This window comes from Monodon monoceros, unplaced genomic scaffold (assembly GCF_005190385.1).
Source record: "Monodon monoceros isolate NGI ecotype Baffin Bay Population unplaced genomic scaffold, NGI_Narwhal_1 Super_Scaffold_18, whole genome shotgun sequence".
Lineage (NCBI taxonomy): Eukaryota > Metazoa > Chordata > Mammalia > Artiodactyla > Monodontidae > Monodon > Monodon monoceros.
Genome location: NW_021703774.1, coordinates 101,210,345 through 101,230,941, shown reverse-complemented (window position 1 = coordinate 101,230,941; position 20,597 = coordinate 101,210,345). Strand labels below are relative to the sequence as shown.

General features: G+C 37.7%; 1 protein-coding gene across 1 annotated transcript in view; it reads right to left on the bottom strand.

The window, feature by feature from the left end:
* The window catches only part of HFM1 (helicase for meiosis 1), a 125,534-nt gene that overhangs the window by 701 nt on the left and 104,236 nt on the right, over positions 1-20,597 (bottom strand). Inside the window, exons 32-37 of the mRNA XM_029231199.1 lie at positions 17,694-17,773; positions 16,581-16,687; positions 11,999-12,244; positions 10,838-10,928; positions 821-923; positions 565-719 (exon numbers count right to left, since the gene is read on the bottom strand). Of these exons, the coding sequence (XP_029087032.1) occupies positions 565-719; positions 821-923; positions 10,838-10,928; positions 11,999-12,244; positions 16,581-16,687; positions 17,694-17,773 (782 nt within the window). The remainder of the gene's footprint in view (positions 1-564; positions 720-820; positions 924-10,837; positions 10,929-11,998; positions 12,245-16,580; positions 16,688-17,693; positions 17,774-20,597) is intronic.

Below are 20,597 nucleotides of genomic sequence, written 5' to 3'. Positions count from 1 at the left end.
AAACTGTGAAAGATAGAGAGAAGTATCTTAGATATTTCTTTAAACATATTGGAAAGTAATGCCATTTAATCAGTGTCAACAGGTCTATAAACCTTGACTATTCAAGGAGAGGGAAACTGCTAGAGTTACCCATAAAAATGACCAGCAGTCGGGGCACTGATTAGACTTAGTCTGACTTTCACTTTGAATCTGTAGAATTGTAACAGAACTTGGTGGCTAAAATACAACTTGAATGTTAAAAAAATTAGCTGATCTCATTTCTCAAGTGACCTCACACTTCATATTATCAACATAGTGTATTCAAATCAATAAAAAAAAGTTTATCAGCATAATATGTTTTAATTACTAGCATCAAATATATGGGTTCTCAAAAATTGAGATATGTGATATTTTGAATTATCTTAAGGAGCTTAGCTCACCAGTGGTCTAAAATTTTAATGTCTTTAAGTAAATAAAACATTTAGGTTCTGATCTTTAAAATGAAACAAGGGAAAAGGAATACTGAACTTCTTTGTAAAAAGTTCTTACTAGTGTAGTTTCAAAATATTTTTAAAGAGTTCTTACCTCAAATCAATCTCCTTTTTATGTTCACTGTTTCTAATAAAGCAATCCACATTCTTAACAAAATTTGAAGAGCTTGGTATTTTTTCAGAGTGAGTAAAGTACAGCTTTTCAATCTCTGGCGACAGACTTTGTTGTTTTATTTCTTGTAAATGGACCTATATTTTGAGGTTAAAAAATTTAGCAATCATTGAAGGTTTAACTATTCAGGTGGTATTTAAAAGAAAAACAAAGAAGTGCTTCTTCTTATAATACTTGCATTTCCAGCTTGTTGAGGTAATTTTGTCATGGAGGATGCAGCAAACTTGGACATAGCAGAATTTGATAAATAAATATCTGGCTTCTCATGTGATGAAACAAAACTAAAAATCAAAATGAATTATTTATAAAATACAGCAAATAAGAGAAACAAACCATTCTAATTTAGATCAACAGTGATCCTTTGGAAAATATGATTCGAGTTTATCACATTTATCAACCCCAAAATTAATGCTCCATTTCTTAGACTCATGGAGAACTTGGTGTATCTCCTTTCTTTTAGATAAAACAACAACTTATATAGTCCAAATAAAATAAGAATTTACTTTTAAAGGCCTACAGAAATAATCATTCAACAATTTTCATTAAAACTGTCTTATGCTTAATCATCTATCATCTAGCAGTTTGTAAATCTTTTCTAAATCCCATTTGCTTAACTTTTAGTCTCCTTTGCCTATTCTGGTCTCACTGTAGACAGACATCTCTACCTATCTGTTCATGTATAACTGTATACTAGAATTCACCTTTAATCTTTTGTATTAAATTAATTCATTAAAAAACATTTATTATTCACTACTGTATGCCACACATTATACTAGGAGTTAAGTATGAAATAGTAAACACATCCTCAGGTGGTTATCATCTGTAGAGGGACAGACAATGAATAAACAATAAATATAATTATAGATCCTGAAGTGATATGAAAGAAATGAAATGAGCAATATTATAGGAAATAACAGTGTGGAGGCACAAACCAACTTAAAAAAGTGGTCATGGATGCCACTATGAGGAGGAGACAATTTAAGCTGACACAGGCTAAAATGTGACAGTCATACAAGGAGCAATAAACAGTAGATATGGGTAGGGAAGAATCACATATATTGATAAGAACTGAATCTCTTTATCTCTGATGAATGGCAAGGAATTAATATAGTAAAAAGGGTATGAAAGGAAAAGCATGTGTTTCCTTTTCATCTCAGACCCTCAGATCCCACAGGCCTTCTTCCTAGCAGCAACTTCTGGCATCGGTTTCTCAGAGGTTTCTTGATAGGATTCCTTTTTAAACCCACTTATCTTCTGTTGGTCACTTCTAAACTCTCCCAAAATTATTTGTACTTTTCTAAAAGTGTGGTGCACAAAACTGTTCATATGCCTTGTTATCTTCCTACTTGTGATTTGCCTATTTTCTCTATACCCCCGGCTTTGTTCCACTTTGATGTTTCTAATCTGTTTATTCCGTATGACTCAGAGTTAGAAGCAATGAATGGAAATGATAAAAAGACAAATTTTAGACAAATATTTTTAAAAGCTATTGAGTGATCTGAGAGATCCAAACATGGAACAAGCACTGAAGAGTGAATAAGCTCCTGGACACTGAAGTTGTCTTGGTAGAAATAGCATGATTACTTGCCAGTGATGTTGGATGGTTATTCAAGGATCCAGTGGTGGGGAGACTAAATGACATTTAAGTTAAGCTCCTTCAACTCTGGAATTCTCTGAAATCTATGATTCTGTGATGTTGATACTAATGTTCAGTAAAATGACGAAATAATAGCAAAAGTATCAAAAGACACCACAAATTTAAAACTTTTTTAAAGCAGGAGACATAAATAATCCTTAAGTAGAAAGTTGGACCATGAATAAAAAGTTATAAATGTTTCTTCTCTGCGGGAAAGTTTTGGCTCTGGCTATAATTTCTCTCCCTTGAGTTCTAATCAGGTCCAATATCCAAATGCATTTTACATTTATACAAAGATACTGTAAGTTGCGGGGATGGGCAGTGGTTGTGGTGTGATGAATTGGGAGATTGGGATTGACATATATACACTAATATGTATAAAATAGATAACTAATAAGAACCTGCTGTATAAAAAATAAAATAAAAATAAAAAAAAGATACTTTAAGTTGAACATTTCTAAAATTATTGTTTTTTTCCCAAACGTCTATGTTCTATATTCTCAGATAATACCTCAATCTACCCACTTGCCATTTATTCTTCCCTCTTCCTTTACTACCATATTCTAGCAATTGCTAAATCTAATCTGTGTTATCTATGAAATATCTGAAAAATCCAATTCTACCTCTCAGTTTCTATCACCTCTACCATAGTTGAGGCCTCATCATAGCCTGCCTTTCTCATTGGCCACCATGTCCCTGCTGGTCCCACCCTCTACAAATCATTCTAGATATCACTGCTAGAATGATTTTTTCTGATTAAATTATATAAGCTATGCTTAAATATTTTGGATGGGCCCTCACTGCTTACTATGGAGATCAAATACTAGAGGCTTCTAGGCTACATACGGTCTACAAGCATTATTATTATTTTTTGGAGAGAGGGTGCTGCAGACCATATCACATTTTAAAAAATTAGTTGTCAAAATTTAGAAGTCAGGAGAGCTTCAAGATGGCGGAAGAGTAAGACGAGGAGATCACCTTCCTCCCCACAAATACATCAGAAATACATCTACATGTGGAACAACTCCTACAGAACACCCACTGAATGCTGGCAGAAGACCTCACGGGCGGAGACTGCAGGTGTTGGACGGGGTAAGCTTCGGAGCCACCGAGCAGAGCACAGCAACAGGGGTGCAGCGGGCAAAGCGGAGAGATTCCCGCACAGAGGATCGGTGCCGACCTGCACTCACCAGCCCGAGAGGCTTGTCTGCTCACCCGCCGGGGCGGGCGGGGGCTGGGAGCTGAGGCTTGGGCTTCGGAGGTCAGATCCCAGGGAGAGGACTACGGGTTGGCTGCGTGAACACAGCCTGAGAGGGCTAGTGCACCACGGCTAGCCGGGAGGGAGTCCGGGAAAAGGTCTGGAACTGCCAAAGAGACAAGAGACTTTTTCTTGCCTCTTTGTTTCCTGGTGAACAAGGAGAGGGATTAAGAGCACCGCTTAAAGGAGCTCCAGAGACGGGAATGAGCTGCGGCTATCAGCGCGGACCCCAGAGACGGGCATGAGACACTAAGGCTGCTGCTGCGCCACCAAGAAGCCTGTGTGCGAGCACAGGTCACTATCCATACCTCCCCTCCTGGGAGCCTGTGCAGCCCGCCACTGCCAGGGTCCCGGGATCCAGGGACAACTTCCCCGGGAGAACGCACAGCGCACCTCAGGCTGGTGCAACGTCACACCAGCCTCTGCCACCTCAGTTCGCCCCACATCCGTACCCCTCCCTGAGTGAGCCAGAGCCCCCAAATCAGCTGCTCCTTTACCCCATCCTGTCTGAACCAAGAACCGTCACCCTCAGGGAACCTACACGCAGAGGCGGGTCCAAATCCAAGCTGAGCCCCTGGGAGCTGTGTGAACAAAGAAGAGAAAGGGAAATCTCTCCCAGCAGCGTCAGAAGCAGCGGATTAAATCTCCACAATCAACTTCATGTACCCTGCATCTGTGGAGTAGCTGAATAGACAACGAATCATCCCAAATTGAGGAGGTGGACTTTGGGAGCAACAATATATATATATTTTTTTCCCTTTTTCTCTTTTTGTGAGTGTGTATGTGTATGCTTCTGTGTGTGATTTTGTCTGTATAGCTTTGCTTTTACCATTTGTCCTAGGGTTCTGTCTGTTCGTTTTAATTTTTTTTTTAATACTTAAAAATTCTTTTTCTTAATAATTATTTTTTATTTTAATAACTTTATTTTATTTTATCTTCATTCTTTCTGTTTTTCCTCCCTTTTATTCTGAGCTGTGTGGAGAACAGGCTCTTGGTGCTCCAGCCAGGCGGCAGGGCTGTGCCACTGAGGTGGGAGAGCCGAGTTCAGGACACTGGTCCACAAGAGACATTCCAGCTCCACGTAATATCAAATGGCGAAAATCTCCCAGAGATCTCCATCTCAATGCCAAGACCCAGCTCCACTCAACAACCAGCAAACTACAATGCTGGACACCCTATGCCAAACAACTAGCAAGACAGGAGCAAAACCCCATCAATTAGCAGAGAGGCTGCCTAAAATCATAATAAGTCCTCAGACACCCCAAAACACACCACCAGACGTGGACCTGCCCAACAGAAAGACAAGATCCAGCCTCACCCACCAGAACACAGGCACCAGTCCCCTTCACCAGGAAGCCTACACAACCCACTGAACAAACCTTAGCCACTGGGGACAGACATCAGAAACAACGAGAACTACAAACCTGTAGCCTGTGAAAAGGAGACCCCAACCACAGTAAGTTAAGCAAAATGAGAAGACAGAAAAACACACAGCAGATGAAGGAGCAAGGCAAAAACCCACCAGACCTAACAAATGAAGAGGAAATAGGCAGTCTACCTGAAAAAGAATTCAGAGTAATGATAGTAAAGATAATCCAAAATCTTGGAAATAGAATGGAGAAAATACAAGAAACGTTTAACAAGGACTTAGAAAAACTAAAGAGAAAACAAACAGTGATGAACAAAACAATAAATGATATTAAAAATTCTCTAGAAGGGATCAATAGCAGAATAACTGAGGCAGAAGAATGGATAAGTGAACTGGAAGATAAAATAGTGGAAATAACTACCACAGAGCAAAATAAAGAAAAAAGAATGAAAAGAATTGAGGACAGTCTCAGAGACCTCTGGGACAACATTAAACGCACCAACATTCGAATTATAGGGGTCCCAGAAGAAGAGAAAGAGAAAGGGACTGAGAAAATATTTCAAGAGATTATACTTGAAAACTTCCCTAATATGGGAAAAGAAATAGTCAATCAAGTCCAGGAAGCACAGGCAGTCACATATAGGATAAATCCAAGGAGAAACATGCCAAGACACATATTAATCAAACTATCAAAAGTTAAATACAAAGAACAAATATTAAAAGCAGCAATGAAAAAACAACAAATAAAACATAAGGGAATCCCCATAAGGTTAACAGCTGGTCTATCAGCAGAAACTCTGCAAGCCAGAAGGGAGTGGCAGGACATATTTAAAGTGATAAAGGAGAAAAACCTACAACCAAGATTACTCTACCCAGCAAGGATCTTATTCAGATTTGATGGAGAAATTAAAAGCTTTACAGACAAGCAAAAGCTAAGAGAATTCAGCACCACCAAACCAGCTCTACAACAAATGCTAAAGGAACATCTCCAGGGAGGAAACAAAAGAGAAAGAAAAGACCTACAATAATAAACCAAAAACAATTAAGACAGTGGAAATAGGAACATACATATTGATAATTACCTTAAATGTAAAGGAATAAATGCTCCAACCAAAAGACACAGATTGGCTGAATGGATACAAAAACAAGACACGTATATATGCTGTCTACAAGAGACCCACTTCAGACCTAGGGACACATACAGACTGAAAGTGAGGGGATGGAAAAAGATATTCCATGCAAACGGAAATCAAAAGAAAGCTGGAGTAGCAATTCTCATATCAGATAAAATAGACTCTAAAATAAAGACAATTACAAGAGACAAAGAAGGACACTACATAATGATCAAGGGATCAATCCAAGAAGAAGATATAACAATTGTAAATATTTATGCACCCAACATAGGAGCACCTCAATACATAAGGCAATTACTAACAGCCATAAAAGGGGAAATTGACAGTAACACAATCATAGTAGGGGACTTTAACACCTCACTTTCACCAATGGACAGATCATCCAAAATGAAAATAAATAAGGAAACACAAGCTTTAAATGATACATTAAACAAGATGGACTTAATTGATATTTATAGGATATTCCATCCAAAAACAATAGTATACACATTCTTCTCAAGTGCTCATGGAACATTCTCCAGGATAGATCATAGCTTGGGTCACAAATCAAGCCTTGGTAAAGTTAAGAAAATTGAAATCGTATCAAGTATCTTTTCCAACCACAACGCTACAAGACTAGATATCAATTATAGGAAAAAATCTGTAAGAAATACAAACATATGGAGGCTAAACAACACACTACTTAATAACAAAGAGATCACTGAAGAAATCAAAGAGGAAATCAAAAAATATCTAGAAACAAATGACAATGAAAACACGACACCCAAAACTTATGGGATGCAGCAAAAGCAGTTATAAGAGGGAAATTTATAGCAATACAATCTTACCTTAAAAAACATGAAACATCTCATATAGACAACCTAACCTTACACCTAAAGCAATTAGAGAATGAAGAACAAAAAACCCCAAAGTTAGCAGAAGGAAAGAAATTATCAAGATCAGATCAGAAATAAATGAAAAAGAAACGAAGGAAACGATAGCAAAGATCAATAAAACTAAAAGCTAGTTCTTTGAGAAGATAAACAAAATTGATAAGCCATTAGCCAGACTCATCAAGAAAAAAAGGGAGAAGATTCAAATCAATAGAATTAGAAATGAAAAAGGGGAAGTAACAACTGACACTGCAGAAATACAAAGGTTCATGAGAGATTACTACAAGCAACTATATGCCAATAAAATGGACAAACTGGAAGAAATGGACAAATTCTTAGAAACGCACAACCTTCCGAGACTGAACCAGGAAGAAATAGAAAGTATGAACAGACCAATCACAAACACTGAAATTGAAACTGTGATTAAAAATCTTCCAACAAACAAAAGCCCAGGACCAGATGGCTTTACAGGAGAATTCTATCAAACATTTAGAGAACAGCTAACACCTATCCTTCTCAAACTCTTCCAAAATATAGCAGAGGGAGGAACACTCCCAAACTCATTCTACGAGGCCATCATCACTCTGATACCATAACCAGACAAAGATGTCACAAAGAAAGAAAACTACAGGCCAATATCACTGATGAACATAGATGCAAAACTCCTCAAGAAAATACTAGCGAACAGAATCCAACAGCACATTGAAAGGATAATACACTATGGTCAAGTGGCGTTTATCCCAGGAATGCAAGGATTCTTCAATACATGCAAATCAATCAACGTGATACACCATATTAACAAATTGAAGGAGAAAAAGCATATGATCATCTCAATCGATGCACAGAAAGCTTTCGACAAAATTCAAAACCCATTTATGATAAAAACTCACCAGAAAGTAGGCATAGAGGGAACTTTCCTCAACATAATAAAGGCCATATATTACAAACCCACTCAACATCGTCCTCAATGGTGAAAAACTGAAACCATTTCCACTAAGATCAGGAACAAGACAAGGTTGCCCACTCTCCCACTATTGTTCAACATAGTTTTGGAAGTTTTAGCCACAGCAATCAGAGAAGAAAAAGAAATAAAAGGAATCCAAATTGGGAAAGAATAAGTAAAGCTGTCACTGTTTGTAGATGACATGATACTTAACACAGAGAATCCTAAAGATGCTACCAGAAAACTACTGGAGCTAATCAATGAATTTGGTAAAGTAGCAGGATACAAAACTACAGAAATCTCTTGCATTCCTATTCACTACTGATGAAAAATCTGAAAGAGAAATTAAGGAAACACTCCCATTTACCATTGCAACAAAAAGAATAAAATACCTAGGAATAAACCTACCTAAGGAGACAAAAGACCTGTATGCAGAAAACCGTAAGACACTGGTGAAAGAAATTAAAGATGATACAAATAGATGGAGAGATATACCATGTTCTTGGATTGGAAGAATCAACATTGTGAAAATGACTCTACTACCCAAAGGAATCTACAGATTCAATGCAATCCGTATCAAACTACAACTGGCATTTTTCACAGAGCTAGAACAAAAAATTTCACAATTTGTGTGGAAACACAAAAGACCCAGAATAGTCAAAGCAATCTTGAGACAGAAAAACGGAGCTGGAGGAATCACGCTCCCTGACTTCAGACTATACTACAAAGCTAGAGTAATCAAGACAGTATGGTACTGGCACAGAAACAGAAATATAGATCAATGGAACAGGATAGAAAGCCAAGAGATAAACCCACGCACATATGGTCACCTTATCTTTGATAAAGGAGGCAAGCATATACAGTGAAGAAAATACAGCCTCTTCAATAAGTGGTGCTGGGAAAACTGGACAGATACATGTAAAAGAATGAAATTAGAACACTCCCTAACACCATACACAAAAATAAACTCAAAATGGATTAAAGACCTAAATGTAAGGCCAGACACCATCAAAGTTTAGGGGAAAACATAGGCAGAACACTCTATGACATAAATCACAGCAAGATCCTTTTTGACCCACCTCCTAGAGAAATGGAAATAAAAACAGAAATAAACAAATGGGACCTAATGAAACTTCAAAGCTTTTGCACAGCAAAGGAAACCATAAACAAGACCAAAAGACAACCCTCAGAATGGGAGAAATATCTGCAAATGAAGCAACTGACAAAGGATTAATCTCCAAAATTTACAAGCAGCTCATGCAGCTCAACATTAAAAAAACAAACAACCCAATCCAAAAATGTGCAGAAGACCTAAATAGACATTTCTCCAAAGAAGACATACAGATTGCCAACAGACACATGAAAGAATGCTCAACATCATTAATCATTAGAGAAATGCAAATCAAAACTACAATGAGATATCATCTCACGCCAGTCAGAATGGCCATCATCAAAAAATCTACAAACAATAAATGCTGGACAGGGTGTGCAGAAAAGGCAACCCTCTTGCATTGTTGGTGGGAATGTAGATTGATACAGCCACTATGGGGAGCAGTATGGACGTTCCTTAAAAAACTAAAAATAGAACTACCATATGACTCAGCAATCCCACTGCTGGGCATATACCCTGAGTAAACCATAATTCAGAAAAAGTCATGTACCAAAATGTTCATTGCAGCTCTGTTTACAGTAGCCAGGACATGGAAGCAACCGAAGTGTCCATCAATAGATGAATGGATAAAGAAGATGTGGCACATATATACAATGGGATATTACTCAGCCATAAAAAGGAATGAAACTGAGTTATTTGTAGTGAGGTGGATGGACCTAGAGACTGTCATACAGAGCGAAGTAAGTCAGAAAGAGAAAAACAAATACTGTATGCTAACACATATATATAGAATCTAAAAAAAAAAAATGGTCATGAAGAACCTAGGGGCAAGATGGGAATAAAGATGCAGACCTACTAGAGAATGGACTTGAGGATATGAGGAGGGGGAAGGGTAAGCTGGGACAAAGTGAGAGAGTGGCATGGACATATATACACTACCAAACGTAAAATAGATAGCTAGTGGGAAGCAGCCGCATAGCACAGGGAGGTCAGCTCAGTGCTTTGTGACCACCTAGAGGGGTGGGATAGGGAGGGTGGGAGGGACAGAGATGCAAGAGGGAAGAGATATGGGGACATATGTATATGTATAACTGATTCATTTTGCTGTAAAGCAGAAACTAGCACACCACTGTAAAGCAATTATACTCCAATAAAGATGTTAAAAAAATTTTTTAAGTTAGGAGATGTCACATAAATTTTTGATCTTAGCTTTTTTTAAAAATCAGGATATTTGACAACACTAGACTCACATTTCCTGTACAGCAACAACTGGTTGGAGCAGAGTAGTGGTTATTCCCTTTAGATGGGACACTCTACAGTTAACCTTGGCCCATGAAATCCCAAAGGCAGTTTGAGCTTGTGACCCCTGACCTACTGGATACAGCACAGGTATCTAAATATGGCATTCATGGCCCCTCACAGACCTCAGCAATCTCAGCCTTAATTCTATGGCTACATAGGCCACACTTTACTGACCCTTGAGCATGGGATGCCTTTTCAAGCCTTATCCCTTTACATGTACTCTTCTACCTGGAATGCCTTAGTCTCCTCTTTTCTACCTGTCAAACTCCTATTCAGTTTTCACATCTAATAAAAAGTGAAGATTCCTCAGCTCCAGCCCCAGAGACCATGATTCAGTAAGTCTAGCATGGGGCCCAAGAATGTGCATTTTTAATGTGCACCCCTGGGTAATTTTGATTTTGGGGTGGTATGACAACAGCACTTTGAGAAACACAGCTCTAAGATTAAGAGGCTTTAAGTTGGCTAACGCCCTATTGCTTCTCTGACATTTAATGACTTTATCCCCATCTCCACTTACATGTCAGGAGGATATAAAGTTGTAAGTGTTTGAAAATAAAGTTCTAAAACTTGCCTGTTTGACATTTCTCTTTGGAATTTGCTTTTTGATTGTTCAAAGGGTAGCTTACTTTCCCTGGTTCTTGAACTCAAAGGGTTTCCAAATCCTAGGTAAAAAGATAACATTTTGAAATAAATCGAATAGAATATCTGTATTCTATTCTAGAGTAGAATATCTCTCCAAACAGATATGATCTGGTTAAGGAGAGAATGAAAAATTCTTCTCAATAATCAAATTTAACGTGCATAGACAAAACAAAGGAGCAAAGTTAAGAGAATAAATCTATAAAACACATAGATTAGCTTATTAGTCACTATATTAAAAGGTCCCCAACCACTATCATTTATTTATTTATTTATTTATTTATTTATTTATTTTTAAGCCATGTAAATGATCAAGTCGAAGTTCATTCAATATTTTCAATGGTCTGCAAGGGACTGATTTCCATCTGTCAGCCATCCTGGGAAAGAGTATCTCTGTCTCCCTATCTTGTCTTATACTTACCAAGATTTTCACTTCTCTGTTTTGGTGAAATAGAGTGGATTCACCGGTAACTCAAAGGCCTAGTCCCATTATTTTTGGATTGTATATGATTTAAGCACAATATCTAATACAAGAGAAACTAATCTTTTCCTGTTTATTTATTTATACTTGAAAAGTCAATATTTCTATTAGAAATAAAAGTTATCTTTTATGTTTTTTGCTAGCATGTGAAAAAAGAATATTTTTTAAATTGGAACATTTTTGTTTTTCACAAACATTACCAGACTACGTGAGATCTTAAAATGGAGAGCAGGATAGTCTGTTTTATGAGGGAAAATTCGATAAACAATCTGAATTTGAATAGAGCCTTTAACAAGATAAGGAGCAATAGAATAGAAAAAGCTCATTTCCTATATCGTCATCATGGAATAACCTTGACCTCTGTCCCTAGGGATAGGAAATGTTATTTGTGGGAGGGTCAAATTTTACTTTTGCTAAAAATTATAATCTTAACAAACTGAAACTAATTAAGCAAGCACACAAAAAAGAAAAAGAAAATTAGTCCCAAAAGCTTAACTGAAAAATATTCAAATAATTTCTCATAAAATTATTTCATTCTAACATATATTTCAAATACAATACACACATATATACAAAAATACATACAAATGAAATGTATTTCATGCTATTTACCTGATGTTTTTGTCTTCTCGGTATCAGTTGAAAAGCTAGTAACTTCTATTAAGCTTTCATCATCAAAATCATCCCAAACTTCATTTCCCAATTCAAAGTTCACATTCAAAACTTCTGAAAATGAAGAATTACTTTTAACCGCATCTGTCAAATCCTGGTTTTCAGATGCATTAAGATTTCTGTTGAACAGCACTGTTTGAGGGGCTTTCTCATTTGAAGTTGTAGAATAGGTCCGTCTAGAAAAATCTGTCATGTGTATGTATAAATGAGTATAGGCACTTTTTAAACCTTAAGCATCATTATTTATTGACATATCAAACACATCTTTCAACTACTAAACAGAGGTCTTGAGTAGTAGTGTTCTAAAGCATTGCTGAGTATTGTATTCAACAATTTTATTTACTGTATTACATGTAGTGATTGACTGCTGCACTAAATTTAATTTTCAAGGTATTCTTCTAGACAGAATTAATTTTCCCTCTTAATTCCTACATAAGAATAATCTTACTCCAAGATTGGATTGTAATAGCTTCTAAAATGGGCTTCCTCCCCCATCTCTTCTCCCTACAAGCAGTTAATTTTGAGTATTGTTACGAAAATATATCGTTATTTTTCTCCTCCTAAAATATCCTCAGTGTTATCCATTGTTTATAGCCTGGGTTTAGAGCCAGACTACCTGGGTGAAAATTCCATCTCTATCATTTACTAGTTGGATGATCTTAGACAAGTAATTTAAACTCTGAGCTTAAGTTTTCTCCTCTGCAAAATGGGGATAATAATAGTACCTAACATGGAACTTCCCTGGTGGCATGGAGGTTAAGACTCCCCGCTCCCAATGCAGGGGGCCCGGGTTCGATCCCTGGTCCGGGAACTAGATGTCACATGCATGCCACAACTAAGAGTTCGCATGCCACAACTAAGGAGCTGGCAAGCCACAACTAAGGAGCCTGCCTGCCGCAACTAAGACCCAACACAACCAAATAAATAAATAATAGTACCTAATACATATGATTGTTATGGGGACTAAATGTCTTTACTTGTACAGTTTTCCATAGCAGTGGTTAATAAATATTCAATAACTCGCTTCTCCAAAAAATTTTATGCATATATATGTATTATATGTGAAGGATGTATAGCACACAATTTACAAATAATGATAAAATATACAGCATGCTTAACTGTAAATTCCATATATCTAATTGATTATCACTGAACGTTTTCATTGAATTTTGCCAAACTCTTGTATCTGTATCAACCTATGGTTACAATTGATAAATGAATGTAGTTCTCACATTCGTCAATTCGAGCGTTGTTTGATATTTTTGTTGACTTTAATAAAAGTAAAACAATAAAGACATATGTTGGGATTTCACTCATTCACCCATAGCCTTAAGCAATTTCCTTGCTGAATTAGATAGTAATTTTCAAATGCTAGAAGAATATTCCTTCAATTTTTCTTGCTATCCACAATATAAGGGCTACAGACATGACACACTGATAAATTAAGTTTGCACTACTGTCATTTTCTCCATCACTTTCTTAGGTATAAACAATAAACAAAACAATAAGTTAGGCCCTGATTTGTAGTGTTTGCTGATTTCCATTCTATAAGTATTCCCACCATGACTGATTTCAAGCTACAAATGTGACATAACTGAATGCAAAGTTGGGAAGAAATGCACAATAGCACCCCTTTATACAGTATTTCCACCATACAGATATAAATATAGATGCAAATAATCTCAAGAATACAGATAACAGTAAAATGTAGTAGAATAATTAGGAAATGGTTAGTTTTTAATATTTATAACCTTTGTGTTTAATATAACTTAATTGAAAGTTTATATAATTAAACTTTAATGATGCCTGATTCCCCAAAATTTAATAATCATCTCACAAGCTAGTACAAGCTTGCTCCAGTAAAATATAAAGTGAGTTTCCTTCACTTTAAATAACCTCTATCCTCTTCTTCACTATCCAAATCCTTCTCTATACTTCAACTGTACCTACAACTCCAGTACACATTATTCTACTTTTGTGCCTTGATACACATACACAGTACACTATGTCCTGAAAAGAGAAGTAGGTACAAAGTGCAGTGGAAATATAAAGAGAAGAAGACCATCTGGCTAGATGGGGACTGGCAGCTAAAGAAGGAAGAGACTTGAGCATATTTATATGCTGAAAAGAAAGAGGCCACAGGGAGAAGATACTGAAAATAAGGGCAAGAGGAGAGAGATAGCTGGTCTTCTAAAGACCCAGAGGGGGCAGAATTGGAAAGATTACGATTACAGGCGGAGACATAAACTTTGAATAGAAGAAAAGATAATTCTTCTTTCAAAATAAATAGAGAGTTATGGATGCGTGCAGAAACAGAGAAATATAATAGTTGGGGGGGTGGAAAGTTGAAAGAGTTTGTATATTACAGGTTTGATTTTCAATTCTCCACTGATAACTAAAAGTCAATTTCATTTTATAGAAATGGCATTGCCTGGGAATCAAGAGATATGAAATCTATTTCTAGTCCTGCTATTAATTAGATATGTAATTTTGGGCAAGTCATTTAATCTCTGAGTCTTGGCTTCTTTCATTGTAAAAATGAGAAATTGCACAAAGGTCCCTTACAATTTAAATTTTACAATTCAACATGCTTTCTCATAATTTCTGACATTTTTTCTTCTTCTCTTTTTGCACCTGGAATACAGATGATAAAAATTGCCATGTTTTTCTTAAAACATTCTTAAGAGCAGTATTTGAATACATTTAAAGTATGTTTTGTCACCAAAGACTAATGTGGAAAAAGTATAATGAATATACTCAATTACTATTAATAACAGTACCAGATATTATGCTAAGAGCTTTATATATATTATCTCATTTAACCCTAAAATCCCTAAAATATAACCAGATGAGGGAATTGAGATGAACTGGGTAAGTATACTATGAAAAGTCATACAACTACTAAATGAGCTAGGATTTGAACCTGGACAGATAATCTCTAGATCCTGTAAGTTGAACTACTATATTATACAGCTTCTTTAAAAAAGGTGGGGGGGCATTCAGTAAAAGAGGGATACAGTTATTATTGGGGTTTAAAGTATCTAGATGAGAGTTTTATATCATAATACAAATCACATTTGGAATAGTGGGTGGGAAAGAAATAAAAGTAGAAAAACTATGTAAAGACAACATGAAAGTAGGGAAGGACAAACTCTGGTGTGGAGAAGGGCAGGGAATAGATCAGCCATACAAGGAATAAGTTAGAGGGCTACAGGTTGAAGAGAGATAAAAATAAGAGGATTGACACTCTTACACCTTCTATTCATGTTGTAATAATATTTTCAGGCTTTGAACAAATTGGATAAATGTTCTGATAGTCTAGGTAAGACCAGGGGATTTTTCTTGATCTGATATTGGGTCTAATGGCTGCCACGGTGTCATAAGGGGTGATGGGTACTCCAGCCCTTGCCTACCTAAGATCTTAAATTATGGCCAGAGAAAGCAATAGAGTGAAAGAATGAAGGAAAGAGTGGCAATAGAAGTCAAAAACAACACACACATGAAATTAATTGTTTTTAGAAAATCCCAAGTTTACCATTTCTACATACAGCCACTTGAACAAACAACTCTGTGGCCAGAATTATTTCTCACACGTTTTAACAAACTGCTATTAGTATAGTAGCATGACCCAGAGAAATGGTGCTATTAATGGCAGGACCCGGAGAAATGATGAAATAGGCTCAAAGTTGAAGAATTTATATGCATTATCTCTTTAATTTAATGACAGACACAGATAAAAAGCAAATCTATATTACAAACCAGCTATATCCCACAAACTAGGTTATAGTCTCACATATCATAGAGATTGTAAGAATCATAGGTTTAAGAACTGGAGAGATATTAAAGGTCACCCAATTTAATCCCTTAATTTTAAAGGTAAGACTAATGCCCAAAGAGGTTAAATAATTTTCCCAAGGTCACACAGCTATTTTATAAAATGGACTAATTTTATAAATAAAAAATTATTTCAAATAATTCTAAAGACACATAAAAGTAATCGTTCAGCATTTTAATACTTTGCATATCCTAAGATCCCTTCTATTCTCAGCTTTTCCTCATATTATCTTTTTTTTCTTTTGCGGTATGCGGGCCTCTCACTGTTGTGGCCTCTCCCATTGCGGAGCACAGGCTCCGGATGCGCAGGCTCAGCGGCCATGGCTCACGGGCCCAGCCGCTCCGTGGCATGTGGGATCTTCCCAGACTGGGGCACGAACCCGTGTCCCCTGCATCGGCAGGCAGACTCTCAACCACTGCGCCACCAGGGAAGCGCCCTCATGTTATCTTTAAATTAAAATAGTCAATGCTATGTACGAAAAGATTTTTTAGGAATCTATGATAGACACAACAAGACCATCTGAAATAACAGACCTAAGAATTTGAAACTGCTTCAATAACTGAAGAGAAAAATGTTGCCAAGTTAATAATCATAATTTTAGATTTTGGTTTTTCAATAACATTGCTTGTCAATCCAAAGTAGTGAGAAATCATTTTCTCTCTCAAGTCAATATCAACAGTAATTTACCTTTGTCTTGATATGCAGATGGTTCTGGTTGTTGACCTTTTGTGTAGATCTCATGCTGATACCTCGGCTCCATTATAGGCAATTCGGGTATGTTTAAATATTCTGACCTTTATAAAGATAAATAAAACCATAAAAATGTTAAAGAAAATATTAAAATTAATCTGACTTTGAAAACTACTGATTCATATAAATGGGAAAAAACTGGTTCAGCCACTCAACACTTCTGTGATAAACTGTACTAGCCTGAGTAGTAAAAGGTAAAAAAATAGGTGTTTAATGGAAGTGACAACTACTTAGGTCACTTAGTCATCTTTACATTCCCCCATTGGGTAGATTTCTGCTATTTGTGTGTAGACTTAAAAATTTATTTCTAATGCTTCTTTCAGTTAGATAACAAAAGTTAGGATCTCTTGAAGTAGTGTTGGCATCTATTCTGATTGGTCAGCGGCTGTTCTGTACTGGTTGTTAAGTATATTAAATGTCATCCCAGCATATAGAATGCCTTTATCTGGAAGGGAAATTACATATACTGTTATCTTTTAGGTATCATAATAGGAAAAGAATGCTGAATTATCATCTAGGGCCCTCTGAATATGAGCTTTGGTTATTTCATCTATATAATAGGATAAAAATACCTTGGTTTATGAGCCAGGTTGTTGTTAAGTTCAAAAGAAAGAATGCACAAACATGCAATTTTTAAATTATAAAGTATTTTATAAATCTGAGGTATTATTAATATAGAGTGGGCCCCTAAATGGAAAATATTAGACTTTATACACCAACATGACTTCTCTTTTTAAAGTATGCTCTTGTCATCTGTTAAGTTTAGAAGGCAGAGAGAGCCTGGAGGCATGACACATAGGATGGGTAGTTTTCCAGGAAAGAGCAGATTAGATCAATGTTAAAGTATCCTTATGACTGCAGAGTTCTAAATAAATTTGGGGTGTAAAAGATAACAAAACTCTCCTGATGTAATTACCTCATTATGGAACTAAATGATTACTGTGATTCAAAGGTAGCCAGTAACCATCTTTCTCTGAATAAATGACTATTTGGAGGAACAGAGAGTTTATGATGAATATTTTACCTCAGATATTAACATTATATTTGTACCTTGATACACTGGTAAGAGAAGGTTTTGGAGTAAAACCAAACTCTTTAAGGTCCACACTTTGAGATTTATTCATCTGCATCTATTAATGAAAAATTAACAAGTTCAACCATCAATTTCATATCAATACACCTTTTAACAAATAAGCCGAACAGCAAAATTCCTGCTGATACATATAGTCCCCAAACCAATAAATTGTGAGAAACTCAAGCTAGTTTTCAACTCAAATCTCCTTCTCAGGCCCTTCTTAAATGTTGATATTCTTCATGGTTCTTCATCACGAGGCCTTCTTCTCTTCTCACTCTCACTCATTCTCAATCACAGATCTCATTTACTCCCATGGCTTCAATTACCATCTACACATGAATGACTCTCAAATCTATAGCTCTCTGTAGATTTGAGCTTAGCTCTCTTTCTTGATTTTCTAGCTCAACTCTCTCCTGACTTTCAAACAGCTATTATCCAACTGTCTATAGAACATCTTTACCTAGACATCTTGTAGGCCTCTAAATTCAGTATTTCCCAAATGAACTTATCATGTCTCTACTCCTCCAAATTTGTTTTCCATTTAGAGTTTCTACCCTAGTGAGGCCCCACTTTTTTCCCAGTTGCTCAAGCCAGAAGGGCATCATCTTTATTCCTTCTACTTCACCCCTTATAACCAATAAGTAGCAAGGTAGTTGTTTCTACCTCTGAAAAATATCTTAAACCCAGCCACTTCTCTCCATTGCTACTGCCATTACACTAGACTAGGCCATCGTCTTGCCTGGACTACTGCAAAACCTCCCTAATGAGTCCTTATGTTCCTTTTCTATTATCCTCTAATGCATTCTCTACATTGCATCCAGAGTGAACTTTATAAAATGTGGTTCCAATCATGCCACTGATTAAAGCCCTTCAGTGATTTCCCAGTACTTTCAGGATAAAATCCAAATCCTTAAAATAGCAAAAATGTTTTCATGATCTAGCTCTTACTTCTTCAGCCTTATCTTTCTCCACCCTCCTACTTGTAAATGAACTCCAGATATACCGTATTACTTCAGTTTTTAAAAAGATCTCTATCTCTTTCTCAGCTCTGAACCACTGCATATTCTCTATAGCTGAAATACTTTTCTATCCCTCTATACCACCACTCTGGTACACACCTCTCCATGCTTGCTTATGCCCATATATCATTCAGGTCTCAATCATGTTTATTAGGAATCCTTTCCTGGCCTATCAAATGTGGAGTGAATGCACTTTCTATAAGTTCAAGTTATCTTACACTTCTGTCACAGAATCACTCATCACACTGTATTGAAAAAGCCTATTTACTTATTTGTATCCTTCACTCAAACTGTAAGCTTTATGAGGTCTGGGACTAAAACGGTCTTATCACTGGATCTTCTACACGTACTATAGTGCTTGGCACATTCTTGGTGCTCGATGAATATGGAAGGAAGGAAGGAAGGAAGGGAGGGAGGGAGGGAGGGAGGGATGAAGGGAGGGATGGATGATATGGAATAAGTACAAAAAAAAGGTAGGAAAAACTTGGGACACTAAAAAATAATTGTCTCAGAAAAGGTGGTTGCCATTTCAAACTGTAAACCTCTCCATGTTTCCCAATATTCTCCTTGTTTTAGCCTCATGACTGAGAATCTTCTTTCTTATAAAAGACCTAGAGAGGAGACCTTCAAGATGGCGGAAGAGTAAGACTTGGAGATCACCTTCCTCCCCACAAATACAACAGAAATACACCTACATGTGGAACAACCCCCACAGAACACCTACTGAACGTTGGCAGAAGACCTCAAACTTCCCAAAAGGCAAGAAACTCACCACGTACCTGGGTGGGGCAAAAGAAAAAAGAAAAAACAGAGACAAAAGAATAGGGACAGGACCTGCACCAGCGGGAGGGAGCTGTGAAGGAGGAAAAGTTTCCACACAGTAGGAAGCCCCTTCACTGCTGGAGACTGGGGGTGGTGGTGGTGGGAGCTTTGGGGCCACGGAGGAAAGCGCAGCCACAGGGGTGCGGAGGGCAAAGCGGAGAGATTCCCGCACAGAGGATCGGTGCTGACCGGCACTCACCGGCCAGAGAGGCTTGTCTGCTCAGCCGCCGGGGTGGGCGGGGCTGCGAGCTGAGGCTCGGGTTTCGGTCGGAGCGCAGGGAGAGGGCTGGGGTTGGCTGCGTGAACACAGCCTGAAGGGGGCTAGTGCGCCACAGCTAGCCAGGAGGGAGACCGGGAAGAAGTCTGGACCTGCCTAAGAGGCAAGAGACCATTGTTTCAGGGTGCACAAGGAGAGGGGATTCAGAACACCGCCTAAACAAGCTCCAGAGATGGGCACGAGCCGTGGCTATTAGTGCAGACAACAGAGACGGGCATAAAATGCTAAGGCTGCTGCTGCTGCAGCAACCAGGAAGCCTGTGTGCAAGCACAGGTCGCTATCCACACCTCCCCTCTGGGAGCCAGTGCAGCCCGCCACTGCCAGGGTCCCGTGATCCAGGGACAACTTTCCCGGGAGAATGCATGGCGTGCCTCAGGCTGTTGCAACGTCACACTGGCTTCTGCCACTGCAGGCTCGCCCCGCATTCCGTACCCCTCCCTCCCCACCGCCTGAGTGAGCCTGAGCCCCCGAATCAGCTGCTCCTTTTACCCCGTCCTGTATCAGTGAAGAACAGATGCCCTCAGGCTACCTTTACGCAGAGGTGGGGGCCAAATCCAAAGATGAACCCTGGGAGCTGTGCAAACAAAGAAGAGAAAGGGAAATCTCTCCCAGCAGCCTCAGGAGCAGTGGATTAAATCTCCACAATCAACTTGAGGTACCGTGCATCTGTGGAATACCTGAATACACAACGAATCATCCCAAAATTGAGGCCGTGGACTTTGGAAGCAAAGATATGTATATATTTTTCCTTGTTCTCTTTT